Source organism: Hakea prostrata, chromosome 5 (genome assembly GCF_041222555.1).
Source record: "Hakea prostrata isolate BN-2017 chromosome 5, UWA_Hpros_2, whole genome shotgun sequence".
NCBI lineage: Eukaryota > Viridiplantae > Streptophyta > Magnoliopsida > Proteales > Proteaceae > Hakea > Hakea prostrata.
Genome location: NC_142604.1, coordinates 14,113,456 through 14,136,351, shown reverse-complemented (window position 1 = coordinate 14,136,351; position 22,896 = coordinate 14,113,456). Strand labels below are relative to the sequence as shown.

Sequence of the window (22,896 nt, the reverse complement as noted above, 5' to 3'; positions counted from 1 at the left end):
TCCTGAATATAGTTTAACTGTGTTTTGAGCCAGCACAAGCTAATCTCAACCTCAAAAATTAGGTCTTGGGGCTTCTTGTTCTTAAGGCAGATCAATAATCATATAGTTACATGGTATAGAAAATACCAAAATTTTCTTGGGCCCTTCCTAAGAATCCTCTCAAGTCTAAACATGATGCACCAGTGTTGTTCAATTGTTCCTATTGGCTGATGGTTGGCTTTTCTGGGTCGTTGAATAGAAAGGGCGTGGCTTGAATTAGCCATGCTAGTGCTCTCTTTTTTTCTTTCTTTTTTCTGATAGCATGCTTATATTACGTCCTATGCTTGTTTGTTATACATTAGTTTTTTCAAATTGAGTCATTGCTAGCATAACTATATCATATTGCTTTGATGTGGCCAATTGTCATTGCTTTAAAATACAGTCATATACTGCACGCCTATGGCAACCTTCCAATCACCTTGGTTGCATGGTTAGCTTGACAACTTTGTATCTTATTCAATTAGCTAACACAACTGTAGCATGGATTTCCATGTGCACCTGTGGTACATCGATTAGTATAAGATACACTCCCATTGTATTGGTGATGTGAACATAGAGACGCCCCTTGGCTGAACCATAAGTGGGGCCCCCTGGATGGCTCCTAATGTATACAGGAATCCCACCTAGAGTTAAGGTCTTTAGTTATTTAGATTCCAAACCAAGAGTCCAGGTCAAGTGGTGGGATCCTTGTCTATTAAGGATTCCCACATGGTGTTAAAGTCTTAGAAGGTTATAGGTAAGCCCGTCTTTTCGTTTTAATTCTTAAGTTGGTTTGAATAAAATTTAAGAGTTTTGTGGAACACAGGGTCGTGGTTATCTTTGGGAGGGCAACAGCGATTTTGAAGTGTTTTTTTTTATCTACTATCAGCAGCTATGTTCACTTACAGAAGCAATTAATCATTTACAGAACCTCATACCAAGTGAGTACAGCCCCTGCCCCATTACCCCTCTTCTTCCCTAACCAAGCAAGCCTTTCCTACCTCTGCTCCTTCCTTTCCAGCACCTCTCCTCCCTCTCCACTGTCCTATGCAACCCCAGCAGACCTTCCCCTTGCTCCTGCATCTCCATAGTAGCCTTGCCCACCTTTCCCTACTGATGTGAACATGGGGACCCCCCAGCTGAAACCTCAAGTGGGGCCCTCAGGGTGGCTCCAAGAAGCTGCCCTAAGTTGGCTGAACCCCTTTTGAGGGGTATTTTAGGCATCCTACTCTAGTTTGGGAGTTTGATTTTATTTTTAGTTCCTAATTTTTGTTTGGGTTGGTTTGTTTAGAGATTCCAATTTGATTAGCATGTACTTTTGAAGATAACTTGAGTGTGTTAGTAAGATTTCAATCCCAGGGTTTTGATCTTGTAGTAATTTGATTCCTTTTTGAGTGTAGTGGTCTAGAGTTGGGATCCTTATCTATTAGGGAACCCCAACCCCAGTCAGAGTCTTTCGTTTTAAGGCTATAAAGAGCCTATTCATGCAATTGAATTTTTAGATCAGATTTAATGAAGAATTGAGTGGTCTTGCCAAGAGGTGGCAGGGTCCCTTTAAGGGGGACCCTGCAGTTGTTTATTGAGCATTCTAGTCTTCAAGCATAAAGCATTCAAGCCTTCAAAGCAGTCAAGCATTCAACCCACAATCTATCAAGTACAGCAGCCTCCCCACCTTTCCCCCTTTCCTGCACAACCCTAGAACCCTTCCCCTCTTCCACCGTAGCTTCTCTGCCTCCTCCCCTCTTGCCTAGGCCTAGAACAATTCCTAACCCCATCGCATCTTGTTCCTCTACCTTCTGCTTCTGTTACAATCGAGCCCCACCCCATTACCTTGCATTCGAAGACCCCTCCCCCTTCTTCCTCACGATAGCAGCAGCCCTTCTCCTAGGAAACCCTGATTCCCAACCCCTTTCAAGCCCCTTTCACCTCCATTAGGATCACATGAACCGCTAGGAACAAGCCCTACTCTTAATTTTATACAAGTCAGCCCTACTTCCCTAACTTTAGAAAGCCTGCACTTCATCTTCTACCTTGAGAAGTTGCAGAAGTTTTAAATTGCAGAATTCTGGTTTTGTTAAGTTCTACTCACTCAGTTTGCACTCTGAGTGATAGAATATAATAAGAGATCAGTCCTGCAAGTGCAGAACCAGCAGAGTTAAGTCTTCCGTAACCCTAGCTGAACCTACCCTAAACCCTAATTTGAACTTTTGGTTCAAAATTCAAATCTGGAATTTTGTTAACAAAAGAATACAGGTCTGAATTTCAGAACCAAGAAGCCCTAGAGTACCCAAAAAATTCCTTTCCCTTTAATGGAATTTCCTGGGCAAATCCTAAGTCTAGGGAAATTACCCAATTACTGTTAGCCCTAGACCCGGTTTACATCACCTACCTTACGGCTTCCCCATTCCCCTCCCCTCTTAGCTTCTTCTTCCTGCAGCAACAGCAATATCCCTCCCCAGTTAATCCCTAATCCCCACTCCCTTTGCTTCCCCTTTCCTTCCTACTTGGATTGTAGACCACTCCTAACTTCAATTTCATCTAAACCCTAAAAACCCTAGCTCGTTAAAATTTCCACTCTTCAAGGCAGTATGAAATGCATCGGTTCCCCAATCAATGTAGAGAAAGAAAAATACTACTATGTTGGTTTTGGTTCAATGGGCTGGGTTCTAAAATAACCCTCTTCTTCCTTCGACAGCTTCGACAGCCTTTCTTCAACAGGCGGTGGTTTTTCAGTCTGAGAGAAGCAATGGGCAGTATCTCTTCTTCCTTCGACAGGCTTGGGCAGCAATGGTGTGGGCGACAGGCTTAGAGGAGATACAGGTCTAGCAGCGATATTATTTGCAGCAGTTGCAGTTGCAGCAGCAGTGGTGCTTCCTTCAACAGGGTTGGCCTACAGGCTTGGGCAGTGATGGTGTGGGCAACAGGCTTGGAGGAGATGCAGTCGCAGGTGTAGCAGTTCCAGTGGCAGTGGTGCAATGACAGCGGCGGTGGAGGTAGGTATTCGCCAGCGAGAGATATCGAAATTTGCTTCTTTTCCCTCTGTTCCTTTTTCTTCTCTTTTTTCTTCCCTAATCAATTTTTGGCTCTGATGCCATGTTGAGAAAAATCGATTGTGGTAGAATGGTTTGAATTGATCAGTGTGATCACATACCCTCTATTTATAATAAAGTGGAAATAACACTATTACAAAATACCCTTGGGTAATATAAAATAGAAAATTTCATTAAGCCAAAACTCCTTGAATTGAACTCCTAATAAAAATCAGCCAACATACTAGCATAGCAAGACCAGGGCAATCTTCGACTGCTAAATAACTTTTAGGCTACTACTCCTCTTGGGATTCTTTCCCAGTTGCCTTGCCCAGGACAAATTCTTACTTAAATCAAATTGATTCCATCTTCTATACTATGGTACCATCTTCTTCCTATGAAGTCTGCGACTTATTTTTCAAACCTCTGAAACCAAAACCTGCTGCAATTCAGACCTCCTCCCCTATGTTCCAGAATCACTAAACCAAGGTCTGAATGGTCAAGGCAGCAAACGCAGACCATCCCCCACCCGAACAGGAACCTCCCCAAACCCTAGTTTTTGGATTTTAGTTGAAATTAAGATCTGAACAGAGCATTACAAGCAGGGTTTCGAGTTGTAGAAACATCATTTACACCATAGGATAACCTTCGTCTTTGCTGGAATTTCTAGGCAGCCCTTAGTTTTTGCAAAATTCCACTACTACCCCTAACCCTAAAACTTGGTTTACATCACTTGGATTTCTTGGGGCTGTGTTTTTCCACTTGCCAAGCTCTATTTGGGTTCAAATTTGACATGTGAAGTGAGGAATTGAGGGTCTGCTAATACACAAAATTTGTCCCATTTCATTTATCACATGAAAGTATTCACCACATTGATGAGATCTGTAGCTGAACGAGATGATGAATCTGGTTATCTAGACTGAGAACTGGGCCCGACCTGGAATTTGGCTTCGGTGGAGTTCTTGGAGAATGGGTGGGTCCGGTAACAACCCCAACTTCGAACTTCAACCTCAGGTTCACATCAAATTTGATATCGTAGCGAGCCTGGCCAATGGATTCAATTCAAATTCAACACTTCTGATGGCTACCATCAACTTCAACTTAGAGAATCTGGAAGTTTTGGCAACAATGCAAGGAATTCATGGACCAATTACTTGATCACAGTTGTTGACAAAAGGTGGATGAGCTAGAAGGCCAAAATGTTTCTTTTTTAGGGGGGGGGGTCTGAAGATGCTGACATTGGTCATTGACAACCAACTTTTGGAAGAGGATTAATCGGTTGGTCTCCTAAGGGTACCTATCAACGAACCCTTTTCACCTCAGCACCCAAATACATGATAACTCAAATTCTCTAGTACCCACAGCGCAGGCTAAGAAATGTTAAGTTTCACCTTTTTTCTGACACAAGACTTTTTCACACGCAGGCTAAGAGCCATTAAGTTTCATCTTTTTTGCTGACATAAGAGTTTCATTTGACAGCAAAAACTATCTCTTAGAGCAGCTAAACCTTATTACAGGTATGAAACATGTGAGAGTACACCAAATGAAGGAGAACCCTACTCTCACCAAGCTTTTCTCTTCACTAGCATTAGCACCATCATGCCACCAGTCCCAGGGCCAAGACTGCTACTGTTTGGTGGGAGCTTGAAAATTAAAGATTTTGATGTAAAAAATGATTCCAAATGGTTCGCAATCATCAATTCTGCTTCTGTTGTTTAACAAGATGGTTTCCTCTTCATCCTCCCCAAATCTCTTGAGAATCCGATTTTTGTCTTCTCCTCAGTGGCCTCAATCATTTCTTTTTCTTTCTTTCCTTGTCTGACTGGAACACTCTTTGTTTTACCTTTCAATTTTGAATGAAATTGACCCATATAACCTTTATATTCTTGATCGCATCCTCTGGTTTTCATAATTCAGTCTCTTCAGGATGGTGCCTTTGAATTCAGAAAAAAGTTTAGTTGAGTGTAATTCATTGAGAGTAAGCATAAGAAAGGGAAAATGGGGGGGAAAAGATAAGCAAATTGTAGACTATTGGTTAAGGGTCTGCTCTTTTTAGTTAAGAGTAGCAAAAAATCATGTACTGTGTTGCGATTGATGATTCTAGAGGTTAAAAGTCAAATAGGGAGACAGTAAGCTGCAGAGGAGAAATAATCAGACGCACTGAGGATCTCGGCTTGTTTATAAATGTACTTGTTTGTGACTCAGTCACTTTGGCTCTGAGTGGGGTTTTTTTTTTTCTTTCTTAAAGCTGTAAGAGTCTTCATGTCTAACGACCAGGTGTTAATAAGTATTTGACCTGACTGGGTGATCTGCCTGTTTGGTTCAATGCTAGGGTTGAAGTGAAGCTGGAATTGTTATTTTTACATTAAGTGGTCCTTTTATGTTGTTATTACATGGCCAGATTAAAGCTTCTCTACTTGGCCTTGCACTTCTGAGCCACCTGAAGTCAGATCTTATTGAAGTGACCCTTGGATAGAGCACCGCTTGGATGCTTAAATTTTTATTTTTCATGGCCATCTTAACTATGTGAACCACCAACTTCAGGTTTTCTTCCTTTTTGCTGATATGGTACTATTAGCTGTTGAATGTATAGGAGAACGTATTTGGCAATGTCAGTTTTAGATGCCAAAATTATATTTTGTCCATTGCACTCAGAAATTGGTATTTTTTCTTCTTCTTTTTCAATCATCCAAATTTGAACTGTTTGTGCCACATGGTGTAATGTTGTTGGGCTTAATTACCTGTGAAGTATGATAGACAATATGGTCCTAACACTTGGATTCTTTCCAAACTATCATTCGACTGATTCATAGATACTCTGTCCTGCCATATAAACTTTATTGAGAAGGAAAGCCAAGCCTTGTTATTTTAAAACTAGATGGGATGCCTCATTTCAGATTTTGCATGCAATAAGTCCTGATATTGTAGAGCATGGATGAAGCTAGACCATGATCCTCACTCCCCTGGGCCTCACTTTCTGGGGGGCTACAGGTGGGGGGGAGGGAGAACATTCTAGAGGTTGAATATTCTAACAGAATGGGTACTTGAACTTGATTGGACTTGGGATCTCAGGATCAGAGTGCCCAAGTCTTAATTGGTCCCGGATTCATAAATATGATGATAATGTATGTACATATCATGTGTTCCTGACGTGGATCAGGCGATCAGCAAGGATGATTCTTGGATCTGATTTTAGTTCTATAGGATTACCTTACGTCCTGTGAATTTTTTTTAGTCTACATTTGTTGCTTGACTAAATTGTGTTTACCCTGACGTGCATCCACTCTATTTTTATTCACAGATTTTCTATTTCATTGGATTTGGATTCTTCTTTGTTGAATCACTGGTCAGCATCTGGGTTATTCAGGTCTGTTCTTGTCATTCTAGTATTCCTCAACCCGCAACCCGTCGAACCACCTCTTCCCTTAAAAAGTGTAGTTTTTCTTAATTTCACTAGACTCATTATTCTCATTTCATTCATTATTCTCATTTCATGACAGCCTTATTATTCCTTATTGTGGTTTGCAGCAAGTATACATGTATTTCCGTGGTAGCAGCAAAGCTGCAGAACTAAAGCGGAGACGCTGCAAGCAGAGGAGCCGTGAGGGCAGCACCATAACATGCTAGCATGGGAATGGTGAATGAAAAGGAGGGATTTTTAGCACACATTTTTCATAGCCTTCCGAAGCCCATTGTTTTGGTTGATTATCAGGGGATATTATAAGAAAACGACCTGATGTACAAAGAAGAGGTAGTTCAAAGTTGGAAATTAAGAAGACTTGATGTGATTTTGTATTGGGGAAGGTAATGACTTATTCACAGTCAATTCTGTAAACATTTCACTTAGTATTTGATTGCAGGTAGCCTGTTGATTCTCTTTTACCTAATGATTTGTTCACTGGTACAATGTAACATTCTGGTCTGGAGAGCTGTTATTACTTAGCCTTGTAAATTTGGGGGGGGGGGGGGGGGAACAGTCATGAAATTAATCAAGTGACATTACTGATCCATGATTGGAAAATTTTCCCTTTTTTTTTCTTCTTCCTGATAAAGAAGATAAATGGAGATGCACCATTTGAGTGTCAGGTTGGTTCTTTGCAAAAGTAGTGCTAAGGAACTTATAAAACCCATTGCTTCTCATAATTTATTAAATATTCTAATTGGTAGGATTTTTCAAAGAACATTCTAATTCATCTTAAATTTCAAAAGCCCACGTGCCAAGCAGCGGGGCAAGGGGTTCGAACTTGGGACATGTGGTTTACCAAAGAACATTCTAATTCATCTTAAATTTCATCTTTTCTCACTGTCTTACATGCTGGAATCTCGGTTGGGGCAATCATATAACGTTCGAATTTGATAGATTCCTCTAACATGTTTCGAAGATCTTGTGTTAAGGGATTTTTTAGTATCAACTCTATTTCTTTATTTTGCCTAATCAAAAGAAATGAATATAAAAATCTATTGTTTGGTACTTTTGTCTAGAATAAATAAATTATAGAAAAATAAGTTTGGTATGTCAAAATGAAAAATTAATAAAAAAGTAATAATAAAAATTGGGAATAGAGCATTAGGGGTTTGGGAGTGAGAAAAAGTAGAAATAATAAGGTTTTCTTAAAAAAGAGTGTATGTTTACTATTATACCCTCAATTTGCACTAGGATTTTAAGAGACTTGTGCCAAAATAAATAGGATGAATTTTTGATCCAGAATCTGTAATTAGAAAGGAAAAAAAAAAGTCTATTATGGATTTGTGGAGAATTTTTAAAATTTTTAAAACAAAAATGAATTTAAAATGGATACCAAAAAGGGGAAAAAAAAAAAAAAAAAAAAAAAAGTCAGAAAATAAGACCCTATATCTATTATGTACATTTTTCTTTCATGTTAATAGAGTATACCATGCTGAGGGTGCAAGACCCTTGGGATTGAAAATTGAGGTTCTCTCTCATAATATGATGCTTCATTTACCCCACTTTGTTGGATTTGGGTGTTTTGTATTCTGTGAGTCTATAATTAGTAATTGATAAATCGTTTTTAATCAATTACTTGTATAGAAACATAATTGTAACTATATGGAATTAGGGTTTTGGGATTCGCTATAAATAGTTTTTGTGGGATAACCGATGATGCATCAATCCCTGCAGATGATTGAGGTATCCATGCCGAGGATCTATCTTCGGAGGGGATGGGGGGCAAGCAAAGGGATAGCACTGCTTTAAATTAATGTAAGTTTTCCACGAAATAGTTTTTTCTCTTTAGTGGATGTAGGTGGTATAGCCGATTTGTGTTAAATTCATTGTATGTGTTTTGCTTGTGTTTTTCTTTGTGGTTGACAGATTAGTTCCCAAAACACCTCTCATAAATTGGTCAAATCTGATACTCTTCAATTGATTTTTCTTTGTCTTTATTAGGGGTGTCAACGGTGCGGTTTCGGGCTGAAAAACACCTAGCCCAAACACGGCCCATTAGAAAAATAACGGTTTCGGGCCGGTTTTGGTTTGGTGCGGTTTGGGTTCGGACTAACTTACGGTTTGGACTAACGATTTAGACTCGGATTGACTAAAGGTTTATGATGTACAAGAAAAAGAACAAGAATAAATAATTGAGCATCTTACAACAAAAACCAAAATTCTATGGAAAAACATAGTTGCTATTGGTCAATTTCAATTAAAAAAAAATCCACTAATCCTATAGAAATCAAGAATCTAGATATTAAATAGAAGAATGACTATTTGATCTTTGAATTCATGCTTAATTTTTTTAGTTGTCTAGACCAATTACCTAGTGCTAATATAATGATTAAAATACTATTTAATATAAAATTACAAAACGGGTTGTAAAACGGGATATAATGGGTTGCGGTTCGGTTTCAGGTTGATGTAGGCCTCCACCACCCTCGGCCCAAACACAACCCATTAAGGTTTGGTTTGGGCTATAAAGGACCGGTGTGGTTCAGTTTTAACGGTTCGGGCTACAAATTGACACCCCTAGTCTTTGTTAAAACTTGCAACTCTTTTGGTTATTTAAAGCAAAATCCTATGTTGGTCAGTATTTATTTATTTATTTATTTACAGAAATGAGGATAATTAATCAACTAAGTAAATCCACCTTATCAATGCTTATATGTAAGCCTCCTTCCTAAATATATAGTGGAAGCAGGGGTGTAAACAGATCGGATTTGGATCGGATAGTGGTAATACTATATCTGCATCTTATTATATTCAAACAGATTCGGATAATATCCTGTTGGTTTTTGGACAGATTTAGTCAGATTTGGATGATAATCGGATACTTATTTTCTTAAGTAGATTCTTCTAAATGGACATGAATACAGATTGAATACAAGTTTTCGATTGCATGTTGACATCTTTACCATTTTATTTATAAGGCCATGTTTGAAATTTAAGAATTTAATAACTTTGGTAGTTATTTTAGTAGAAAATCTAAAAAAAAGTCACATATGTCAAGTAAAAAATTATAAAAATAAGAAAAATAAATCCAACTGAGTAACTTAATCGGACAATTTAATCAGATGGATAATGAACGGTAAGAAAGGGGTATTCCATATCTGCATCCTATTACTAATCGACAAATTCGAATATCACTAAACGGATGCGGATGCAAACTCCGAAGGAGATTTCGATTATCTTTTTACACCCCTAAGTGGAAGGGAGTGAAAGGAAACAATTCTCAATCTCTGTGGGATAGAGACTCGAGGTTCTCTCCAATGTGACGCTTCAACTTTCCTCCTTCGCCCTCCCTCATAAATTGGTAAATTCTAATGCCCGTACTTGGTTTTTCTCAGAAACTTGCTTTTCTTTAGGTTCCTTAGAATACGATAAATTCTAATACTCAGTACTTGGTTTTCTCAGAAACTTGCTGTTCTTCAGGTTCCTTAGACGAAAAAAAAAAAACATTTTGCAAAAAAAGCAAGATCTCCACCCACCTATTTAGGATTGATCTCTTACATGTAAATCCCAAGTCAGGGGTTGATCTTGAGACAATCCCAGAACCATTAGTTGTTAGCTACTTTCCTCCATGCATAGTTTCAGGTCTTCTAATTGCATTTTATGTAGATCAAATCCATCAAATTAGGTCACTGACGTTTATGTTGTTTTCCGTTCGATGAACCAATCCAGTTTATATGATTGATTGGTATCTATTCTTGGAATAGAATTTGGGTCCAAAGTCTCTAGACTGCATTTTGACATCCAATTCTTTTCTCTCTCTTTTCTTGTTTCAGGAACGTTTTCTAGACACAGAATCTATTCCAAGAAAGCAAACCAAACATGGCCTGAGATCATCATTTCAAGAATGCTTTCATGGACCACCTAAAAAACTAAGACTCTTTGGTACGTATTCTTGGAAAAGATTTTGAATCTAGAATGAACTTCAATACCTGTTCCTCTCTCTGTCTCTCTTTTTTCTGTTCCTCAAGAAAGGATACCAAACACGGTGAACGCTCGGGGAGATTTTCATCTATTATTCAGAGCTGCAGCAGCCCTAAAGGCCTATATATTGTCACATGAGAGAAATGGAAGAAATCTCTATAAACCATCACATCCTCATTATAACGATTCTATGATCACTGGTTACATCCATCATGAGCTTTGGCAGGTTTTACTGAACAAAACTCCCCCAGGTGTGAGATTGAAAGTAGAAAGCCTCTGCTCCTGGAACAGAACCTATGCTACAGCTTATAAAAAGGGCCTCAAAATAAATGAACAAGAGCTTAAGATCAGAGAAAAAAATTTACTCCTCTCCAACGGAAGACCAGCAGAGCTGGAACCCATGGTGTAGGGGTTTGCACGACAGCAGGATTTGAGGCTATCCCAGATTCTCACTCAACCAACCTCCTGATGCACTGATGCAAACCCTTGTCCTCATCATGAGCTTGTGACACCAGAGATCCAAGGAACAATTACTGGCGCAGTTGGGTGAGAATCTCTGTAAGACTCTGGGTACTTCTCCTTGAAGTTCAATTGAGGTTTCTCTGCCTGTATTTGACAATGAGAAAGTATAACTGATTAGAGTAACTGTTAGGTGAAATTCAAAGATGATAGGCATATATGATGAGATGAAAGAGCTTAAAACCTTAATGTACTTACTTGAAACATATATACAAACTGGAAAACAAGAAAAATAGCTTAAAACATCAAAGGGGCTTGTTTGCAACATATTATAATTTGGATAAGAAAAAGGAGCTAAAACATGAAATTAGCTAATCACAACGGTTGCCATGTTTTGGGTACTGTTTACATGATATACATATTTGGCTTGGTAGTCTATTTTCTTCTCTTCTACCTGTTTCTTCTTCTTCTTCTTCTTCTTCTCTCTCTCTCTCTCTCTCTCTCTCCTCTCTCTCTCTCTCTCCTCTCTCTCTCTCTCTCTCTCTCTCTCTCTCTCTTAATTTGTTATTGTTATTCACATGGTATCAGAGTGGTTCTTGGAATCCCTCTCTTATAATTGGCTGAAACAACAAAAAAGCATGGATCCTGAAATTAGACCACAGAGCACAACACACTGATAAACCATGGGCATGAGCTTGACTTGTGGTCTAAGAATGTTATTGCTCATTAACTAATCTTCTTCTTTGATCAGCCCTATCTCTGCAATAAGGGAAGCTCTGCCACGAAGCAAGAAGGTCCAGGCTGCGAATGTCATTCTTTTGATGTTACAGATCAGCCTCACCCTTCAGTCCAGCAGCTTTGTCCGTCATTTTCTGCTGCTTGTCCTGCTCAGCTGATCTCAGAGGATTCCAGTCACTTGGTCAAGCGTGTTATTCTTGGCGCCGATATAGTCTGTTTCCCAGTGTCAGACTACACAAGAAGATTGGTTATCTTAAGAGTTACTAATCCAAATATTTCACTGTTCGTGAGCCAAACAAGGGGAATCCTGGTTTAGATCATAAACTGAAGCTGTACTTGTCACCATGGAATAAATTTCGGTCGAAACATGCAAAATTTTGACAGAATTGCCTGCAAAATCTCCAATCGAAACAAAATTCCCAAAATATTCTGTATCGACACCAAGTTTCGACCCAAATTTTCGCAAGTTTCAACACTCCAACTTGTTTTCCCTTGGTTTTTGTTTATTTCTATCCCATTTTCACCTAATTTCCACAACTCTTTTGCCTTCAAACACTTCTTTTGCTCCTCTTTTGCCTTCAAACATCCTTTAAGCCACAACAGCTATACACAACAGTTCCAAAACTTCCCACTTTTTTTATCTTTGTTTTGTTTGTATTGCTTTGAAATTAATATCTCTCTAGTCTAGGACTATGATCTATGATTATGTGTTGTCAAAGTTTTTTTTATTTTAAAAATAATTTTCTAAATTATGTATTTTGAAAAAAAATACGTATGTATGCATAATATATGGGCTTGAACTTAATATATGTGAGACATCATCACTTAATCTAGCTGGTCATCGTATTTTGTTGACTTATTGTATATGTAACCATTCTATCAAACAATTCATTTATGTTGATTTATACATGTATGCAATACAATTTGTACTTGTTAGAACCAGTCATTTGTTAGTATACTTGAATGCTAATTTTTCAGTGGTTTTTTGGACAAAATACAAATTCCAATGTGTTTATTATGCTTTAAATAGGAAGGAGACAAGAAATTAGATGAAATGGAGGTCATATAAGGCTCAAAACCTACGGTTGAATTTAAAAAAAAAAGAGTACCAGGTTTTGACCAAACTTTTGGTCGAAACCTAGAGACTTTGCTTTTTGCCTGGGTCTAACTCAGGTTTTGATTGAAATTTGCATCATGCTGGTCAATTGTCACATCCTATATTTGCCTTGTTTTGGGATGCTTTCTAGAGGATTTTGTGGACCCATTAAGTGGAGAAAGATTTTATTACAACGCTCCGATGCTCCAATATTTGCTTCGTTTCTGGACGCTTTTTCAGTTTTAGAAAGCATCTTTTGCTTCAATGTAAAAGAATTTTAGGCGGTGTCTAATTTTTCAGTTTGTTACTATATTAGGAGATTTCTGTTTTGATTTTTACAGGAAATTTTCATTGTAGTGGCTTAGCTTTTATTTACTAGTTTATATTTTTGAGACTTTCTATATCTTGTAAAGTTTTTGCCAAGCTATAAATATGCTCTTTCATTGAACAGAAAATACTTTGGGGAAAATGAATTGGTGGCCAAGTAGGCTTAGTAACAGAGTAATTCCATGTTCAACAGCTGAGATAGCTGTTGGTACGAAACTCAGCACAGGAATAGTTCATCAACTACGATGTACATCTCAAGACTTACACCAAGTGGAAAACCAAGGCACAAGACAAACCCTAGGCTTGCTGTCCAGCAAAATGGGCTCGAGCAGGCCAAAGCTTGGTTTTTCATCACTTCAATAAGGTTTTCGCTGGGTAAGGGAATTTTAGTAATTCATCCCAGCAAGGATGAGACAATCTATTCCTTTATTAAAATTCACGCTGCTGCCCACCTTCTGATGGAAAACCCAATTTTAGGGTTAGGGTTTCTCGGAAGGATTCCTTAGGGCCTGTTTGGTTACATGATTCCAGAGATTTGAAATCTTTGGATTCACAAATGGGAGATTTATACCCATTTGGTTGTCTGAATCTCTGGATTCATGAAATCTAGAGATTCACCTTTTTACACTAAAAACGTGATTCTGTAGATTTATGGGTATAAGGTGAAATCCAGAGATTTCATCTCTACTATAAAAGTGTTAAACATTTGAACCATGACTTCATAAATGTTTTTTAAGGATGAATCTATAGATTTCATTCCAAAGATTCAGGCTAACCAAACAGTTAATTTTATGAACCATGACTCTATAGATTTGAAATCTATAGAATTAAAATCTCTAGATTTTTGAAATCTTCAAACTCAAGTAACCAAACAGGCCCTAAAATTTAGAGTTCGTTTAGAATCTTCAAGCAATTAATCTCCAACAGTCAATGGGATGATTTTAAGTACCAAGGATGATCCTAAAATTATTATGGCAAAGCTCAATTATCACAAATTAGAGGGTAGGGTTCAATGGGGAAGAAGGGTAAAATTAGGGTTTTATCAAATCAAGATGGGAGTGAACTTGTGATATCCAGACTGAACCTAGGATGCCCAGGGAAGTCTGTGGTTGGGTTTGGAGGGGTTTAGGGATAATTTTGGGTAACTATGGGCTTCATCTCTAAGGGAAGGAAAAGATCTTGGGCAATCTTTGGATCTTTCTTCTTCTTGTTTCTTTTTCTTTCTTTCTTTTTCCCTTATTGTTTCAGATCTGCCACAAGTCAAAATAAACAGAAGAGGGGTGGGGCCAAAAGGGAAAGAAAGGCGCAAGGAGGGTGTCGTAAGGTAGGAAGGGGCTGGGGGAGGATTTCCTTGTTGCCGCAAGGAAGATGGGAAGGTCTGCGGGGGCGAGGGGAGGGCTGGGGAGAGGCTGAGATGGGAGGGTAGCGGTTTTATGGGCCTGCACAAGAGGGGAAACAGCTGGGAAGTGGTAAGATGGTATGGGAGGTTAGGGGAGGGAATGGGGCTTTGCTATACTTACTTGGAAGTTGCTGTGACTGTCAACGGCTGCTGGAAATTGGAAGAAGAAAGATGAAATCTTGAAGGAGATGCTGATCTTGAATAAGAACTCTCAAATACTCAACCGTGGCCTCTTCAACAACAAGATCAGATCCTTAAAACTCAATTTTATTCAATAATCAAACTTAAAGATTACAATGGAAGACTAGGCTTAGCCTACTAAAGACTCCAATCTAAGTGGGAATCCTTTATAGTTTAGGATCTCCTTTACAATTAATAAAACCACACAATTAAAGACTTTAATTTAGGGTCTCTCTAGTCTCTAGCACAGTTTATATTTACATTTATGACCTATTTATGAATAATGAATTATTATAATAGATTATGAGTGAAAAACAATTTTTGTCTGGTTGCTACTAGACATAATATATTATATAAAAAGAAATAGGTTTGGTACCATCAAGTGAGTAACATATTATGTATCATTAGTTTGGTTTTGGGTTTATCTTGTAAAATTTATATCGACTTAATTTTTATTTGGTTAGCTTTATTTGGTTTGGGGTAATTTTAATATTCCTAAAATATTGTTAAGGTGGAGATGGGAGCAATGTGGAGGTTAGAGAAAGAGAAAAACAATGTTTTGTGCTAATTTTTCGTAACTTTACCTTTTTACCCCTACTTAAGTAGTAATTTTTGCACATGTTCATTAATGGTACCCACATAAATAGAAATTAAGAGTTTATAGTGATAAATCATAAACAACTCTTGATCTATTTATGAATTTGTTTAAATCAATTTATTTTAACGAGAAACCGTCATAAATCATACAAAATGCATCTATTTATGTTTATAGGTCAAATAATCATAAATTTAAATTATAACAAAGAGAGCCTTAAACTAAACAAATAATGGAATCTTCTTGAAAATACATTCCTCCTAAGACATTAAGACTCCAACATAAGGGAAATGAACTCCTGTTGTAAATAAAGACTTGTAAGAGTCCTTTTTTAAAGAAAGACTCCTAAGGAGTCAATAACTCGACTAACTAGTTGAACCAAGACTCCTAAACCAAACATGACTTTGAAAATTAATAATAAAAACCTGAAAATTAACTCCAAAAGATAATTAGGGCTGAAATTGACCAAAATACCCTTAATGGAGGGTTCAGCCAACCCTCGATGCGCCCTTTTGGAGTGGCATTCGGACCCACTCTAGGGTTTCAGTCCCGGGGGGGGGGGACGAACCTTTGTTCAAATCACCTTCTGATGAGGACATCAGTGAGCAGTTTTGAGTTTACCGGCAACACCGACATAGAGATCATCCCACGACAGCTTCTATGTGGATGGATGATGAGCTCGGAGGTTATCGGATTGCTAGGATCCTATGGTTCCATGAGAAACACTGCTCATAGGCAGTTTGTCATGTTATTTTCCTTAGTCTTAATGGGTTGGGTAGTAGTTTACTATTGAAATATTTTAATTTCATGTTTGAGTCTTTATGGGCTGGGCCTAGAGTCTATTTAGGCCCAATTTTGAATTATTTTGAGTTTGGGTTATATTTACAACTTAAGTTGGGGTTATTTTGGAAATTAAACATGTAGGGTTGTGAGGGATCAATTTTTTTATTTAAACTTTGTATGAAATTCGTTTTTGGCAATCAATGAATGAAAGAATTTGAAAAAAAAGAGCTCACGTTGCTTTTTCTCTCTCTCTCTCTCTCTCTCTCTCTCTCTCTCTCTCTCTGGCGGAACCAGCACTTTCCCCTCTCTTCAGGTAACCTCTCTCTCCTCCTTTCACCCTTGTTTCCCACTAGAAAAATTCCCCTTGCTCTCCTCTACAAAGATCTACTCTTTTTTTCTCAAAAAAGACCTAGTTTCTTTCCTGGAAATCTTCTTCTTCCCCAAACCCCACGGTTCTGTTTTTCTTGCAGAAAATTCTTCTCTCTTTCCCTTATACGGCGGTCTAGTTGTCTTTTGTTAGTCTCCCTTCCCTTCTCTTTATTTCTTTTCTTTCTCTCCCTCTCTCTTATCACTTACTCTCTTTCCTAGGATACGCCTTTACTTCAAAATATTTTTTTCTCCTTTCCTAGGATTCACCACTACTTCAAAATATTTTTTCTTTCTCTTATTTCTGTTCCTAGATGCTTTCTAACCCTTGTTTTGCAGCTAGGATCAGCAGGTAACATTATCTCTCCCAAAATATTTCTCATTTATCCTTTGGCAGTAGTTTTGTTTAAAACAAAAACTTCCTAAGACTCCCTTTACATTGTTAATTGTTGAATTCCTTGTTAGAAATCTGATATTGATTAGGACAGCTCTATTTTTCTTTAAGTTTATTAATATCCTTGCATTCAATTTAGTGTTATGGTGCCAAGATCCCCATCCCCTTGTTTCCCTATTGATTCTTGTTTAGTTGTGTTTACCAGTAAGACTTATTGTGTTTATTTCTCTACTTTAGCTGTCTTACATGCATGATTAATCAGATTTCAAGTGCTGCAAATTCCTTTCTTTACAATTTGTCAAGAATAGGTGTTTAATTTTATGAGTCTAGTAGCCCACTTTGTAGGTCCCCTAGTTTCTAGAGTTTCTCCTACATCACCTTCTCTGTGTAAGAGTTTTATCTGATGTTTAAAATCTAAATTGCTGATTTCCCATGTTTCAGGACCAAGTTGCTGATTGCTTTACCTAGTCTACTGAGGTGGGTTTGTTCCTTTCTTTTCCCCTAACAAAGGAAGAGAGATACAGCCATGGAACCAACAAAGTGAGATTTCTCAACTAAGCCAGCAAGACCTTACTCTGCAGGACCAGGAACAATACCTAGGGCTTAAGGGCATGCTTTAAAGTGCTCCAACTTTTTCGTTGATGTTTAAAATCCAAGAGGGAGCTAAGACACAGAAAATGTTTTCATTTGGGGTTCACTACTGGCACAAAGGGTGGTTGGGAAAGAGAATGAGGAAAAAAGGTTACTCTGATTTGGGAGGAGTTAGGGAGATGTTAATTTTCAGAAGTTGGAAAGGGTTACTTTAAGTCGGGAGGGTTAATGGAGATGTGAAGCTGCACGGATGGAAGACCGATTTAAAGATGACCAGTAGGTTGAGAGAGAGACTGACAGAAGGGGTGTAGGATTCTTTGCTCCGGTACCTAGTTGGTGCAGATAGAGGCAGGGGAACTGCTATAGTGGGCTTCATAGGCAGAGCTTCACTCCTTAAATCTTAATGAAACAAAACTTTGTAACTGATTCTATGCTACAATCATAAATAAACAACCTTGCATAAAAGTAGAAACCAACTGAAATAAGAAGTACCAAACCAAGCAAAAGATGAGAAGAGGAAAAACTACCAGGCTAATCATACAAGATCTACTGAAGCAACTAAAGGACTTAAAATAACTTATTATTAAACTCATTCCAGACCAAGTAGGACCGAAACCTTTGGACTGGTTCTGTTTGGGACTGGGTCTCCAAAACTAATCATACTTGTCCAATCAATCAAGTGCACAACATCAGTCCAGAGTACTGAGTGACTGACATATTCCTTTAAAGTTTACACGAAACTTCTAATGTATAAAGGAATATTGTTTGATTGGCCATGACATAAGGGGTAGAATGCTGGCAGTTAAGAAGTGTCATATTGAGAAGCCTTGTGAAGCTGAGAGACAAGGATATTAAGATGGATGTGGGGGGAAAAAGGTAAGGAATGATCATATTAAAGCTGACTTAGGAGTTACCTCCATCAATGACAAGCTCTGTGAGAGTTGAAATGGTAAGATCATGTTCAATAGAGGCCTAGGAATGTCTCTTTAAGGAGCGATATGATCCCTATGGAGGAGCCAAAAGATCCAGGGTTAGACCTAAAATGACCAGGGGAGAAATTATAAAGGACACTCAAAAGTCTTATTCCAAGCATTAACCTTGGATAGAACCTACCGAAGGGCAAGGGTTCATGTGCTGTGCCCCATTTTTAGTTGAGACTCCCCAGACTAGCTGGGCTGTGCCTTTTTCCTGTTAATTTCAATTTTCTCTTTACTTAACCATTTTTCATTTTCCATTCATCATCTAGCATCTAATTCCCTCTTTTTGGAACCAACCCCATTAGTTTGGGATAAGGTTGACTTAGTGGTAAGATAGAAAAGTTGAACCCTAATAATGATGCAGTGTACTAAGGAAACATTGAAGCCTAATAATGGTGCAAATCAGGATAGTTTGTAAATTGCTACTACTACTCCCTTACTCTGCATTTTGATAGGATTTGCTCCCCTTGACTAAATTAGATGTTTTGCCCCTCATTGAAAACAAAATACATGAGTTCAATAAGGCTTAATTAATATGATCTCCAGGAAACTCAGAAACAGTTCTGACCCAAAGAAAGATCAATATCCTTGTTCAATTGTATTATGATATCCAGCAAGCCCACCAAAATATTTAAAGAGCCAAGTGAAGCCTTACATATTTCAGCCAGCACTCTTGATGCTTGTGTTCATAAATATCTGGCGAATAGCACCCTGTCTCAGAAGGGCAATAAACCCATATATTGCATTTCAGTGCACCAGGTTTTGCATTTTTAGCCTGATCCAAGCAGGCCTGACAACAGTCAGCCGCACTATTTTTCGGGTGGGTAAGACCCCATCTGACAGCAGTTCCATCATAATCTGTATGAATCTCGGCATGACATTCGGGTGGAATTGGCCGTCCAGGTATAATATGCTCCTCTGAAGAAAAAAGAAAAGAGTCCATGGGGTAAAGATACATTCAATACATCACAGTAAAACATAGGAATGATAAAAACCATATTTAGTATGCAGCACACTGGAGGCAATCAGATATTGCAAGTTATTGAGCTTCTTAGTGGTAACCCAAAGACCAACAAACATACTCCCCACCTTTTACAAGTGGAATCAAGATAAATGGAAAAATAGGTGGTGAAAAATTAGAGAGAAACAAAGTTTAACCAGCATATCAGAAGATATTTTACCAAGTTCGAGGTCCCCCTCAGATTTATCATGATGTTCCTTGTTGATGATTTCAGATGGCATCCAATAGCCAATTTCTTCAAGGAGCATGGTCCAATCAGACTCCAAGATTCTCAAAAACTTCTCTGCAGAGAAGAGCTTTCAGTATACCCAGCAGCAAGTATCATAAACGAAATATTCTGATAAATGAAGCTAAGAAGAAAATAGAAGATGTCAATTATTTTCCTTTACATCATAAACAAATGAAGACGGAAAAAGATTTTACCAGCTTCTTCAGCTGGAATGGTTGAATTGAAGTCCGCTGGAATGGTTGAATTAAAGTCAGCTGGAATGGTTGAATTCAAGTCAGCTGGAATCGTTGAATTCAAGTCAGCTGGAATGGTTGAATTCAAGGTAGTCTGTTGAATTGTTAACTGTCTGACCTCCTGTAGTTTTTCCTGACGCCAGCTCTCCAATGCTTCTGCTTGTCAGAAACAGTCACCAAAAGAACTTGAAAGAATGTGTAACAAAAAGAAATATGACAAAACAAAAGCAGGCAGCATAAAGCCTGCAAACCTAAACATGGATATTGTACAGCTGGTTCAAAGTTACATTCTAATGAAGATTCTTTCTTGTTGATGAATGGAAAATTCTTCTTCTCGGAACACTAGGTAATGACACACTTCCAGAATATGTCAAACAGACTGTCAAATTGCTATTTATCGAAAAACTACTCCGCAGATCCAATTAGACAATTCAATGGTCAGTTTTCACTTTACAAAGATAACTGATGCTCCTTCCCACATAAAAAAGCTACCCAAACAAAATAATTTGATACCAACCTGTCTGCAATTTGTGGATCAGCTATAAGAATCCTGTTCCACTCTGTATACGATCATATCTTCTATTGTGTTCATTAGCAGGCATGGCTTTTCTCACCACTTCTACCCAATATATTGATCCTAACAATTCTTAAGTTGTGGTCCCATAGGAATCGTGGATCGCTTGTTGGGTTGTCAGTAGCAGTATTAGGCTGTTAGGCACTGTCTCTATCAGGAGAGGTTGAGTAAGATCTTGCCTTGCGTATCGGCAGATCCCTTATTCGGTCATTTTCTCACTGTTGTTGTATATCATAAATATAGCTGAATCCCTCTCTCTACTCTTCCTTGATCTCTAGTAGGCTAATAGTCCAGTTCTTCCCTTGTCACAAAAATAACCCTTATTCACAGTGGTAAATTTTAATAGGCTTTATATAAATTCTCAACACAATAACATAATTATTGAAACTGGTCTCCCATGGATGCTTAGGGTATGAATTCTTTTATTCGCAATCTTAACAGGTTGCCTACATAAATACCAATTTCCTTGATGTTTCTCCAACCAATATACTGTAAGTTTCTACAAACTAGGCTTTTCATTGGATCAGGCAATATAATACTTGTGAGAAAGAGACAAGTATCTTGAAAAACCAATAGCACAAACATGTTGCCACTTTCCACCATATTAGATTTGGTACCATATCCGTGGCCAAGTCCAGTAGTTTTGAAATAAGTCAAATCCCATACCAGGGCCAACATCCCTGTCTACATCCATAGTCATTGGCTGAGACACTAATTCTTTCAAGTAAATAGAAAAATGGATTTTTTTCTACAGTATTTGGCAATGATATACAAAGTGTTCTAGTACCCTTTTGATGCTAACAGAAAAAAACCATAGCTATATAAAAGGTATAAAATACCCATAAGGATCAAATAATCAAGTTAAAAGACAGAGCTTATGCAAAAGGCAGAGGGATCACTTCCCTAATCTCCATATAGGCGTTGAACCTCCAGATCAACTCAATGTTAGCTATTAACTAAATGATTAATATAACTTTAAGCTCAATCCGACCAAATGAGGGTAATGCCACCTTGCACATAATAAAACATTCCAAAATGATACACAGTGGTGTCATTGGTATACTTTGCGATTAAGGGGGTGAACTCTGGAACATTCAAATCCTTTTTCCTTGCAAAATAAAGGAATGAACAAGTGTAGGAGAGCCCAACACCTACCTCTGTGTTCACTGATATTTGTCTTAGTATGCAGCCCTTTCAACTTCTGTAGAATCTCTCTAGTTACAATCTGTTTCACATGCTGAGACAATTCTTGTACACTGTTTCCTCTAGCTAAATCTTCTTTGATTTGCTTCACCTTTTTCCAACATAAAATAGGATCAAATCAAATCCATAATGAGACAATAGCCAAAAACACACAATTTCTCAGGCTGGCAGAGAAGGGGATTTAAAGAAATAGCTATAACTTTTCCCTAAACAATAAAAAGAAGAGGGAAAGAAAACCCCAAGCGGAAACTCACCATTCTGATAAGTTCCCTGGGTTCAGACATCTTCCGAATCCGAATAGAATCCTTCATTCTCTTCATCTGATCTTCAGTAAATTTACCAACTAGAAAAGGGAGAAAAAAAATCTATTTTCATCAAGCAAAGCAAAGTATAGAGAACTTTTCACCAAAAAAGTTTTCTTTCATTGCATCCAGAACCCAAAGTTCCAAAGTGGTTCTTCAAAAGAAAGCAAATAGTTACTTAAAACACAAAACCCAAAATGGGGATATTGGCGGTGGAATCAATGAATCAAACCATTATTTAATCCAGAAACACTAACCATTGGGATCGTCATTATAGATATAGAGAGAATTGTACAGAGAGTGGAGAATGTAAAGAGCAGCCACAATGTTAACAGAGCAGATGATTATAGTAGTTTTCTTGTAAGAACACAATTTCCCTCTTCCTTCTCCCCTAGCCATATCTCTTCTTCAAGGTTTTTCCTTCCACTTGGACTTCATTCCATCATCTTTTCTTGATCTTTCTTCTCCGAACTGTAAAGAACTTTTCTATGCCCAGAAAGGAAAAACAACAGTAAAGATCCAGGAAGAACAACAAATAAAGCTCTCCAAGTTCCGGTCTCCACCTTTCAACGAACAGCTTTTGCTTCCACTACCGAACGCGGAAATCGGTGGAGGAGGTGACAGAGAAGAACACAATTGATTTCCACTGTACTACCTAATTAGTTACCAACAGCAAACTGCAAAGACACTTCTAAGACACTTCTACCCTTCCTTTAATGGTAATATTGAGGTCCTTGAGGGTTATTTTTGTGATCTTCTCGTTATGACCTTTTTTGAAAAACCAATGGCAAATCAGTAAAAATCGCCAAGTCTTATACTCATATTTAATATATTCAAAATTATAAGATGTTTGAAATGTAGGTTCCAGATAAGGGTGTCGATTGGTACGGTTTTGGTAATTCGTTACGGTTCGGTAAGGTACCAACTTTGAATATTGAAAATCAGAACCATACCGTTCCGTTTATATTCGGTACGGTACGGTTTCGATATTTACA

At 38.0% G+C, this 22,896-nt stretch overlaps 1 protein-coding gene across 1 annotated transcript; it reads right to left on the bottom strand.

Moving 5' to 3' along the window:
* Positions 1–10,503: 10,503 nt before the first annotated feature.
* On the bottom strand, positions 10,504–22,547 carry LOC149015323 (uncharacterized). Its single transcript, XM_089157056.1, has 7 exons — positions 22,159–22,547; positions 21,854–21,942; positions 21,552–21,690; positions 19,784–19,978; positions 19,521–19,643; positions 18,995–19,257; positions 10,504–11,040 (listed from the first exon to the last, which is right to left on the bottom strand). The coding sequence occupies exons 1-7, from the start codon at positions 22,298–22,300 to the stop codon at positions 10,930–10,932; spliced, it is 1,062 nt and encodes a 353-aa protein (XP_089013182.1). The 5' UTR covers positions 22,301–22,547; the 3' UTR covers positions 10,504–10,929.
* Between the last annotated feature and the right edge of the window lie 349 nt (positions 22,548–22,896).